Source organism: Symsagittifera roscoffensis, chromosome 2, assembly GCF_963678635.1.
Source record: "Symsagittifera roscoffensis chromosome 2, txSymRosc1.1, whole genome shotgun sequence".
Classification (NCBI taxonomy): domain Eukaryota; kingdom Metazoa; phylum Xenacoelomorpha; order Acoela; family Convolutidae; genus Symsagittifera; species Symsagittifera roscoffensis.
Genome location: NC_087063.1, coordinates 56,204,455 through 56,216,243, shown reverse-complemented (window position 1 = coordinate 56,216,243; position 11,789 = coordinate 56,204,455). Strand labels below are relative to the sequence as shown.

Here is an 11,789-nt window from a genome sequence, read left to right as displayed (position 1 = left end):
TTAGATCAGTTAATTTTTCAAGTTCACTTGTTCAAAATTATTGAAAGAATTCCTGAGCTCAGGTTTAAGTACAGTGGATCTTACCCCTCTGATAAAGTACCTCAATAAACTCAGCTCAAAGCACTGATGGAGGAGAACACTGGATCATGATAGCTCGATTGGACAAGAATTACTACTTTGCTGATACTTTGGAACAAAAAAGAACAACAAATTCCTTTGTAACAAAAAAAATATTGGCGAATGGTTACCAGAAAACTAAAAAAACTGATAATTTGTGTGGATTTTACGAAATTTTTTCAGCATTTTTCTTTTTAAATTCTACCTAAAAACTTGAATAGAGTTCATGATGTGCATGGTTTGAATATCATCAAATAAATTTATGTAAAAGTGCACTTTTAATTTGTAAGCGTAAAATTCTGCACTAAGTTTACTATACGATGTAGTGAATTGTTTATTTATTTAAATATTTAATTTCTCCTAACATTCCTTATTTTTTTTCACAAAAAGCTTCTTAGCAACTATCCTTTCGGTGAAATACACGAAAAATGATAATAGATTATGGATGTTTAGTCCACCAATTGAAAGAAAATTGTAACCAACTTCTAGTAAATTGAATAATCTTCTTAAAAGTTTACTCTGAGAAAGATGGAAAAATTATCATACACAAATATCAGACGCAAAAAGATTTATGATACTATATCTTTCTCAGTGTAAATTTTTACTGGGTCAGAGCAAATGACAAAATTGCATGATAATTTTTTAGAAATTTCAAAAAGATTTAAGAACTTTCAAAAAGTTAGTCAAAGTGATAAAGGAGAACTGAAATTAAACATGCCAAGAATTATGAGAATGAATAAGCATATTGACATAAAAATGGGAACTTGGTAAAAACATCCGATTGGTCGAAAATTCAAAAATTTTTGCAGATTTATAACTTAGCTCCAATGAAAAGTCCATGCAGATTTTGATTGGATATAACTCAATTGATTTTATGAAATTTTTTTCTCCCACGAAAGCAATTCACGCACCATTAATTCCGTGGGGAAATGCTAATATGCATCTGTCATATAATCGTGCAATAACTATGTGAAAAAAGATAAAAATAAATCATAAGTAATTATTATAATGGAGCTCTCATCCTTGGGGAATAAAACATGGGGAATAAAACATTAAATGGAATATAAAAGCAATCAACCGTACGGAGCTGTCAAACTTCCCCTGATATCCCGTGGAGCGGAATAATTAACCTGTCAAAGATAATCTCCTCTTGTCAATTTTACCCGGATAACCTGAGGGAATATAAATATGAAACAAGTATTTAATAGATTTTTTTTTAAAAAAGATTTAATGATATATTAGTTTAAGATCCCATATTCTAAATCGAAACTTCATTTTTGTCGAAACTTACTATCTGTAACTTAACATCCAAAAAAAGTTTTTTCCGATTTTTCAAGATAAAAGTGTTTTTTTTTTTCACGATAAAAATGTATCTGCAAGTAAAGTTTAGAAATGAAAAAAAATTCTTCAAATTACCATCTCAGTCTAATCATACCGAAATTTAATAAGATAGCCCTTACATATCTCAAATCGTAGGAGTTAGCTAAGAAACGCATGTATCCGCAAACTCGATCTTAATACATCTTAATACATGGCAAAACTTATCTGAATACTTTGAATGTCTATTGAAAGCAGTATTGAGTTTGAATTTGAGACAACCGTAGCCTTTATTTGGAAATACGTGAAACCCACCTCAGTTTAAAGCTTCAATTATTCAAAGAAAGACTGTTTGATGCTTTCAAAAAAGAAGCAGAATATACAGCGAAATCAGAAGATGACTCAGATGAGGACCCACAAACTTACTTAATTTATGTAAACAATCTACTACATTTTCTATTCTCCAATTATGAAGTTTAATTTAACAATACAATGGTCTACAACGCCAATGGATTATATCTTCATGAAGCACAAACATCGCACAAACTCAACTCAACGGCAGTGAGTAATAAAGGAAAAGTTGCTTGTCACGGATATAGTTTTGAAGAATTTCCGGAAGCATTTGATATGTATCCGTTCACTGATAGGACTAACTCTTTAGAATCAGGAATAACTTTTTCACTTTATGGCAGGCTTGCCATTGATTTGTTTACTTGTGAAAAATTATTACTACGAAAAACTGAACTTCGAATTAAATTAATTCGAGCTAGACCTAATTTTTACATGCTGTCTAATAACCCAAAAGTTAATCTGAAAATTGTTGATTGTTCGCTGTTTACCAGAAGAATTTTAGTAGCTGAACCTAATCATCAATACTTGCAATGCAATCTGGAAAGGGAATCTGCTCATTGAAATTACATGGCAACGTTAGCAAGAATCTTTATCATTCCGTCTCGTCAAAATCAGTTTATTCAGGAAATGTTTTCAATAATGCCCCAATGAGAATAGCTGCTGCAATGAATACAAATTCAGCCGTTGCGGGATCATTTCATGGAAATCCTTTCAACTATCAACAATTTCATTTAAGAGCTTAGAATTAATCGGGGTGAAAGAGCAATTATTTCATTAGATTCAACTTCTCATTGTCGCCCCTATGTTACAATAAAGAAAGCAATGCAGTTTAACGAAGATTTTCCAGCTCTTCCTATGGGAAATTTGCCAAATCACTATAATCTAGTTTTTGACTTGACTTCACAACAGGATGCAGCTGAACAGTTGGATTAACCAGAACTTAGCTGAGAAAGCTTGAGATTTGAAATGTTTTTCCAGTTTCACTTGGAGCAAGTAACGGAAGTGATAGTCTTGGGAGAAAGATTATCAAACATTCAAATTGACATATTGGGAACAGTCGCTAAAAAAGTTTATTTTCTTTGAGTTTTCAGGTTCCTATAAACACATTGTAATTTTTTGGGACTTTCCATCGTAATTGTCTCTGTACTATCTATTTTGTTTTTCTTCAGAGCTAAAACTTCAGAAAAAATAGTGAATTAATACTGTTTAATTGCTAAACCGAGACATTTCTTCAACCTAGAATGTAAGACAGTGTTCAATAACATTTGCCCACTACATAAGACTTGTGTATGGGACATTGTTGATTCAATACCTAAATACGTGTAAGTCAAACTATCAAATTCTTTGTTTTTAGATCAGTTACTTTTAAAAGTTTACTTGTTCAAAATTATCGAAAGAATTCCTGAGCTCAGTTGTCGAAACTTACCATCTGAAGCTTAACATCCAAAAAAAATTTTTTTCGATTTCTCAAGAAAAAAAATGTTTTTTTTTCAAGATAAAAATGTATATGCAAGTAAAATTTAGAAAAAAAAAATTCTTAAAATTACCATCTCAAATTTATTATACCGAAATTTTTTAAGATAGCCCTTACATACCTCAAATCGTAGGAGTTAGCTAAGAAACGCATGTATCGGCAAACTCGAGCTCCAAAAAATTCGGGGGCTACTTTTTTGAAACTTACCATCTCAAATCTCGTATCTTAATACATGGCAAAACTTATCTTAATACTTTGAATGTCTATTACTTTTATATAGAGAAATCTATACACTATCTTAAAACATGGTAAGATCGGGTGCCGAGAGAATTTTCTGAAACTTACCATCTCAAACCTATGGCATAACACATTACCTATCTTAATACATAGGAAAACCATTCCCAATCTTATAGGTTGTTGACCGAGCACATAGGTTGTTGACCGATGCTCTATTCCCCATCTTAAAACATGGGGGTCACCAACCACCCCCACTTCAGCCCCAACATATACTACTCAAAGGTTCAATTCGTTATTTAAGGCTTTTAGTTTTACAACCTCGTTCGAAACATTATCTAGTTTATCCCCCTCAACTTCATTTGTGCTCACGGATACCCCTCCTTGCTGCTCACTAAAAACGGTATCCATGGTGTGGGGAACAATTTACTTCATGACTTCTTCAATAAACACTTGCGAAAGAATAGTAAAAAAATTAAGGCAAAATGTTTCATTTTCAAAGATCTTCAGAAGATATCAAAGCTTGAATTTGAATTCAAGCATGAAAAGTGTTTTTCCTGAAAACAAAACAAACGAAACAATCATCACGGATTATGTAAAACTCTTCACTACGTTCATTGTCTCTTAATATGGACCTTGAAAAAGGTAACTATGTGCAGTGCAGGAATCAGCCCAAAGACCTGGAGTTAACGAATCTCGCGTCCTTCGCCATGATTGCTTGACAACAGGCAAACAGTAGCCCTCAATAAAGCAGTCTAAACATGTTATCAAATCACCGCAGCAATGAGCGACAGTTCTGCCAAATGAGAAGTTTTATTCGCGAGGTTGAAAAAAAAGTGCTTTCGTAATGAAATAGTACACTCGCTGGTGAAAAAAAACTAATAAAGCTTCATCAAATGAAAAATACTAGATTATTTGATGCGAAAAAATCGGGGAATCAAACTAAATTCAAAAATGGTACATAATTATCAGACATTCCATCAGTTTTTCATTCAGAAAAAATTACGACGTAGTAAATGAAACAGCATTGAATTATAATATGTGCAGGATTAGATGTAAGAGTTATCATCTTCAGTTTCCATTAGCATAGAGACGCGTCCAAGCTCTAGCTGTTTCAACGGCTTGATCTTCATTCGACTTCCACTGCTCCGCGACGTCATTTGCCAAGGGGTCATCTGGATTCGGAGCACTCAAAAGTGCCTGAATAGACAATAGTACTGTGCGAATCTGTAGAGCAGGGCTCCATTTGTCTTTAAGAACATCCAGGCAAATCCGACCCAGCTTGTCGATATTCGGATGATAGATCTTAGTTGTAAACCTGACCTTGGGTGCCGCCATTGGGTACTCTTCGGGTAGAAATAGTTCCAAATGATATTTACCGCCCTCGTAAGGCGAATCCTTTGGTCCATCTATCGTAATTTTGAAATATCTTGCATTGTTGTCGTGGGGTTTAGCATCAATTCCAGGAACTGGTTCAGTTACCAGTCGTTGCGTTTCTTTCATAATACGACGCGGCAAGCCCCCACTCATAACTACCTACAAAAGCGAAGCACAAACATCAGCATTGCAAGAAAGCAGACAGAATGAGATTAAAGTCACTATTTCGAAGAAACGAAATGAAAAAGTGAAAACTTGATATACAAAAAAAGGGTTACGCGTGTCTCAGGCGATGTTCTACTCGTTAAAAAATAACGAGCAAGAAATTGCTGTCATCAAATAAGTATTCAGAAACATTGATCGATCGAAAACTACACAAAATTGTGCCATTCGACCAGAATGACCCCGAAAACTTATTAAATAGTTTGATATGAATTTACAAATCTTGTGTGGAAGGTCCTCTATGGAGGGACTTTAGTGACAAGATTTTGCATGCCTTTCCCAAGAAGCAGATATCATCTATTGTAACAGTCGTCCGCTTATGTGTGACATTCGACCAGAATGCCGTCAAAATGCGAACAAAAACATTTAGGTGGAAAAAAGAAATACAAGCGTAGAACTAATAGACATTTCTCGAAAAAGTAGTTCGAAACAAGTCTCTCTCGCAAAGAAATTTTTGACAAAATAAAACGAGTATAAATCAAAGTTGTCAGTTTCGGTACGGAGCTTTTACAAATTCTTCTTTGGAAATTTTTGATTAAATCCCAGTTTTGGAAACAATTATTTCATCTTACAGCCAAGAAGTATTTCCCAGTACATCTCTGGATGAAAGCAGTATTGAGTTTGAATTTGAGACGGACCGTAGCCTTTATTTGGAAATACGTGAAACCCACCTCAGTTTAAAGCTTCAATTATTCAAAGAAAGACTGTTTGATGCTTTCAAAAAAGAAGCAGAATATACAGCGAAATCAGAAGATGACTCAGATGAGGACCCACAAACTTACTTAATTTATGTAAACAATCTACTACATTTTCTATTCTCCAATTATGAAGTTTAATTTAACAATACAATGGTCTACAACGCCAATGGATTATATCTTCATGAAGCACAAACATCGCACAAACTCAACTCAACGGCAGTGAGTAATAAAGGAAAAGTTGCTTGTCACGGATATAGTTTTGAAGAATTTCCGGAAGCATTTGATATGTATCCGTTCACTGATAGGACTAACTCTTTAGAATCAGGAATAACTTTTTCACTTTATGGCAGGCTTGCCATTGATTTGTTTACTTGTGAAAAATTATTACTACGAAAAACTGAACTTCGAATTAAATTAATTCGAGCTAGACCTAATTTTTACATGCTGTCTAATAACCCAAAAGTTAATCTGAAAATTGTTGATTGTTCGCTGTTTACTAGAAGAATTTTAGTAGCTGAACCTAATCATCAATACTTGCAATGCAATCTGGAAAGGGAATCTGCTCATTGAAATTACATGGCAACGTTAGCAAGAATCTTTATCATTCCGTCTCGTCAAAATCAGTTTATTCAGGAAATGTTTTCAATAATGCCCCAATGAGAATAGCTGCTGCAATGAATACAAATTCAGCCGTTGCGGGATCATTTCATGGAAATTCTTTCAACTATCAACAATTTCATTTAAGAGCTTAGAATTAATCGGGGTGAAAGAGCAATTATTTCATTAGATTCAACTTCTCATTGTCGCCCCTATGTTACAATAAAGAAAGCAATGCAGTTTAACGAAGATTTTCCAGCTCTTCCTATGGGAAATTTGCCAAATCACTATAATCTAGTTTTTGACTTGACTTCACAACAGGATGCAGCTGAACAGTTGGATTAACCAGAACTTAGCTGAGAAAGCTTGAGATTTGAAATGTTTTTCCAGTTTCACTTGGAGCAAGTAACGGAAGTGATAGTCTTGGGAGAAAGATTATCAAACATTCAAATTGACATATTGGGAACAGTCGCTAAAAAAGTTTATTTTCTTTGAGTTTTCAGGTTCCTATAAACACATTGTAATTTTTTGGGACTTTCCATCGTAATTGTCTCTGTACTATCTATTTTGTTTTTCTTCAGAGCTAAAACTTCAGAAAAAATAGTGAATGAATACTGTTTAATTGCTAAACCGAGACATTTCTTCAACCTAGAATGTAAGACAGTGTTCAATAACATTTGCCCACTACATAAGACTTGTGTATGGGACATTGTTGATTCAATACCTAAATACGTGTAAGTCAAACTATCAAATTCTTTGTTTTTAGATCAGTTACTTTTAAAAGTTTACTTGTTCAAAATTATCGAAAGAATTCCTGAGCTCAGTTGTCGAAACTTACCATCTGAAGCTTAACATCCAAAAAAAATTTTTTTCGATTTCTCAAGAAAAAAAATGTTTTTTTTTTCAAGATAAAAATGTATATGCAAGTAAAATTTAGAAAAAAAAAATTCTTAAAATTACCATCTCAAATTTATTATACCGAAATTTTTTAAGATAGCCCTTACATATCTCAAATCGTAGGAGTTAGCTAAGAAACGCATGTATCGGCAAACTCGAGCTCCAAAAAATTCGGGGGCTAAAACTTTTTTGAAACTTACCATCTCAAATCTCGTATCTTAATACATGGCAAAACTTATCTTAATACTTTGAATGTCTATTACTTTTATATAGAGAAGTCTATACACTATCTTAAAACATGGTAAGATCGGGTGCCGAGAGAATTTTCTGAAACTTACCATCTCAAACCTATGGCATAACATATTACCTATCTTAATACATAGGAAAACCATTCCCAATCTTATAGGTTGCTGACCGAGCACATAGGTTGTTGACCGATGCTCTATTCCCCATCTTAAAACATGGGGGTCACCAACCACCCCCACTTCAGCCCCAACATATACTACTCGAAGGTTCAATTCGTTATTTAAGGCTTTTAGTTTTACAACCTCGTTCGAAACATTATCTAGTTTATCCCCCTCAACTTCATTTGTGCTCACGGATACCCCTCCTTGCTGCTCACTAAAAACGGTATCCATGGTGTGGGGAACAATTTACTTCATGACTTCTTCAATAAACACTTGCGAAAGAATAGTAAAAAAATTAAGGCAAAATGTTTCATTTTCAAAGATCTTCAGAAGATATCAAAGCTTGAATTTGAATTCAAGCATGAAAAGTGTTTTTCCTGAAAACAAAACAAACGAAACAATCATCACGGATTATGTAAAACTCTTCACTACGTTCATTGTCTCTTAATATGGACCTTGAAAAAGGTAACTATGTGCAGTGCAGGAATCAGCCCAAAGACCTGGAGTTAACGAATCTCGCGTCCTTCGCCATGATTGCTTGACAACAGGCAAACAGTAGCCCTCAATAAAGCAGTCTAAACATGTTATCAAATCACCGCAGCAATGAGCGACAGTTCTGCCAAATGAGAAGTTTTATTCGCGAGGTTGAAAAAAAAGTGCTTTTGTAATGAAATAGTACACTCGCTGGTGAAAAAAAAACTAATAAAGCTTCATCAAATGAAAAATACTAGATTATTTGATGCGAAAAAATCGGGGAATCAAACTAAATTCAAAAATGGTACATAATTATCAGACATTCCATCAGTTTTTCATTCAGAAAAAATTACGACGTAGTAAATGAAACAGCATTGAATTATAATATGTGCAGGATTAGATGTAAGAGTTATCATCTTCAGTTTCCATTAGCATAGAGACGCGTCCAAGCTCTAGCTGTTTCAACGGCTTGATCTTCATTCGACTTCCACTGCTCCGCGACGTCATTTGCCAAGGGGTCATCTGGATTCGGAGCACTCAAAAGTGCCTGAATAGACAATAGTACTGTGCGAATCTGTAGAGCAGGGCTCCATTTGTCTTTAAGAACATCCAGGCAAATCCGACCCAGCTTGTCGATATTCGGATGATAGATCTTAGTTGTAAACCTGACCTTGGGTGCCGCCATTGGGTACTCTTCGGGTAGAAATAGTTCCAAATGATATTTACCGCCCTCGTAAGGCGAATCCTTTGGTCCATCTATCGTAATTTTGAAATATCTTGCATTGTTGTCGTGGGGTTTAGCATCAATTCCAGGAACTGGTTCAGTTACCAGTCGTTGCGTTTCTTTCATAATACGACGCGGCAAGCCCCCACTCATAACTACCTACAAAAGCGAAGCACAAACATCAGCATTGCAAGAAAGCAGACAGAATGAGATTAAAGTCACTATTTCGAAGAAACGAAATGAAAAAGTGAAAACTTGATATACAAAAAAAGGGTTACGCGTGTCTCAGGCGATGTTCTACTCGTTAAAAAATAACGAGCAAGAAATTGCTGTCATCAAATAAGTATTCAGAAACATTGATCGATCGAAAACTACACAAAATTGTGCCATTCGACCAGAATGACCCCGAAAACTTATTAAATAGTTTGATATGATATGAATTTACAAATCTTGTGTGGAAGGTCCTCTATGGAGGGACTTTAGTGACAAGATTTTGCATGCCTTTCCCAAGAAGCAGATATCATCTATTGTAACAGTCGTCCGCTTATGTGACATTCGACCAGAATGCCGTCAAAATGCATGGCAACACACGAATTTTTATTGTGACAATCGAGTGGGAAAATTAGCAGTTTTGATGGATTAATTGTACTAATCGTACAATTTGACGAATCAGGAGAGGTCAATTTGGAGTGACGAAATAAATTTTAAAAATCCTTCTGAAATAAAGACGTCATGACTTTGAAATTTCGCATTAACTGAAAAAGTGCGAAGATCAGAACGACGATTTTCGCTGGTAGAGCAGAAGAGAGATTTTCTCACAGACACAGCAATATTGACGATTGAGATTACGATAGGAGTGTAACATTCGCCCGGAAGTTTATATCGACGGAAAATAAAGCTAGTTTCTAAGACGACTGGCCAACGTCTAAACAGAGCTCTACATGTTTTTCACCGTCTCTACCAAAGCCAGTTCTTTTGGTGGTCCTTCTAATGTAACATTCGCCCGGAAGATACATATCGACGGAAAATAAAACTAAGTCTTAAGACGACTGGCTAACGTCTAAACAGAGCTTTACATGTTTTTAACCTTCTCTACCAAGCCAGTACTTTCGGTGGTCTTTCTAACATCGGGTCGACAAAAAACGTTACTGCTTTCGGCTTAAGTCAAAACACCAAATTAACTTAATTACATGCAGAAATAGTGAGCTCATGGCTGGGTCTCAGTGTCCCCAGACCACGAGGTCACTCCTAAAAACAGGGCTACTACTACTTATTGAATTATTATTGTTTTTGTTCAGTAGATAAAAATCATCATCTCCATCGAAGATGGATCAACCATTTCCCCCAACTCCTAGCTTCTCATCTTAGTAGAATGAATTCAGATTTAATTAAATTCAAATCAGTACATGACAGGGAAGCTAAAAGTTTATATAAGTCGATAAAAGTTTCAGTGCCGAGACACCTCCGGATTTTTGAATCCGGGGAAATAAGACCCTTATCTTCCTTCCGGAAGGCTGTCTTCCACCCTTCACCGTTGTTCGCAACGGCCTTGCAACTATTGTAGCGACACAAAAGTTGCAACTCGGAACGGTCTCTGCTTTTCCTGCAATCTGTCGTTGTTTCTCAATCGCAATTTCCGTTGTTATCGTCAGCGCAACTAATGTTGTTGTGTTTTTCTTCGACTTTCTGCCAAAAATGGCCGTTTCTGACGTTTCTCAGAAATATGACGTCATAATTCGAATTTTTAAAATTTCAAAATACCAGAATATTCTAGCCCTCACCGTTTGGCCAATCGTTCTAATAACGCTCTTATTCCTTCAAAATCGCCAATTCGGAAGGTTCACTGCTAAAATTTCGAATATGCTGAATCGAAAGTCACATACTCCCCGGACAGTCCGGTCAATGTCCTCATTGAAACTCGCAATGTTCGTAAAATAGGTACAGTGTCATCGAACAGAAGTTACAAAATGCCCGAAATTACTTTTATCCACGTCATATCGACTCACTGCAGAATATAAATGGCATCATACTACATCACTATAGCCTTCAAATTCTTTCAATAATCTGCACATTGAGGATATGACCTAAGATAAAACACATTTTCCGACTTCCAATGTCAATGTCCTAGTTAAAAACTTTTTCTCCTAAATTTAAAAGGTGTTGGTTTTCAGGACAGTCCTGCCAACCAACAAGCTAAAATTATCCTACTATGCTTCTTCCCTTCGGAAATCTCGCTTGTTATTGTCCTGAATATTAAAACTAAGAAACTCTGTGGTTAGAAAAAACAATGAAACAATCTTCCTCTTCGAGAGATTACCCAAGCCTTTCATGTCACCACAAAGTGATCAGTTCTCCTAGCTGATTAAAAACAGTCATGCAGGCTGGATTATTTAACTATACTCTTTCACTCAAGCCTTTCTAAATAAATAGTAAGTAGGTGTATCTGAAGCCACTTAACTAAAATCAAAATGCAAATTTATAAATGCAACAACTTCAAAACTCAACTAAATATTTCAGTTTTCAATTACAACTTGGTTGCTTGGTTTCTCATTTGAGTTTTTTCACACACATAAAACAATTCTGAGTTTTAACTTTTTCTTCATCACTCCTTTGTTTTCTTCTTTTTTCGTCGTTTACCAACCACCCCCACTTCAGCCCCAACATATACTACTCGAAGGTTCAATTCGTTATTTAAGGCTTTTAGTTTTACAACCTCGTTCGAAACATTATCTAGTTTATCCCCCTCAACTTCATTTGTGCTCACGGATACCCCTCCTTGCTGCTCACTAAAAACGGTATCCATGGTGTGGGGAACAATTTACTTCATGACTTCTTCAATAAACACTTGCGAAAGAATAGTAAAAAAATTAAGGCAAAATGTTTCATTTTCAAAGATCTTC

The 11,789-nt window shown here is 35.2% G+C and overlaps 2 protein-coding genes across 2 annotated transcripts; both read right to left on the bottom strand.

Annotated features, from left to right (window-relative positions):
* Positions 1–4,422: 4,422 nt before the first annotated feature.
* Positions 4,423–5,031, bottom strand: LOC134839001 (ubiquitin-conjugating enzyme E2 N-like). Its single transcript, XM_063854378.1, has one exon. The coding sequence runs from the start codon at positions 5,021–5,023 to the stop codon at positions 4,565–4,567; it is 459 nt and encodes a 152-aa protein (XP_063710448.1). The 5' UTR covers positions 5,024–5,031; the 3' UTR covers positions 4,423–4,564.
* Positions 5,032–8,441: 3,410 nt separating this feature from the next.
* Positions 8,442–9,050, bottom strand: LOC134839023 (ubiquitin-conjugating enzyme E2 N-like). The gene has a single exon (XM_063854415.1). It carries the CDS (start codon positions 9,040–9,042, stop codon positions 8,584–8,586), a length of 459 nt encoding a protein of 152 aa, XP_063710485.1. The 5' UTR covers positions 9,043–9,050; the 3' UTR covers positions 8,442–8,583.
* Positions 9,051–11,789: the final 2,739 nt, after the last annotated feature.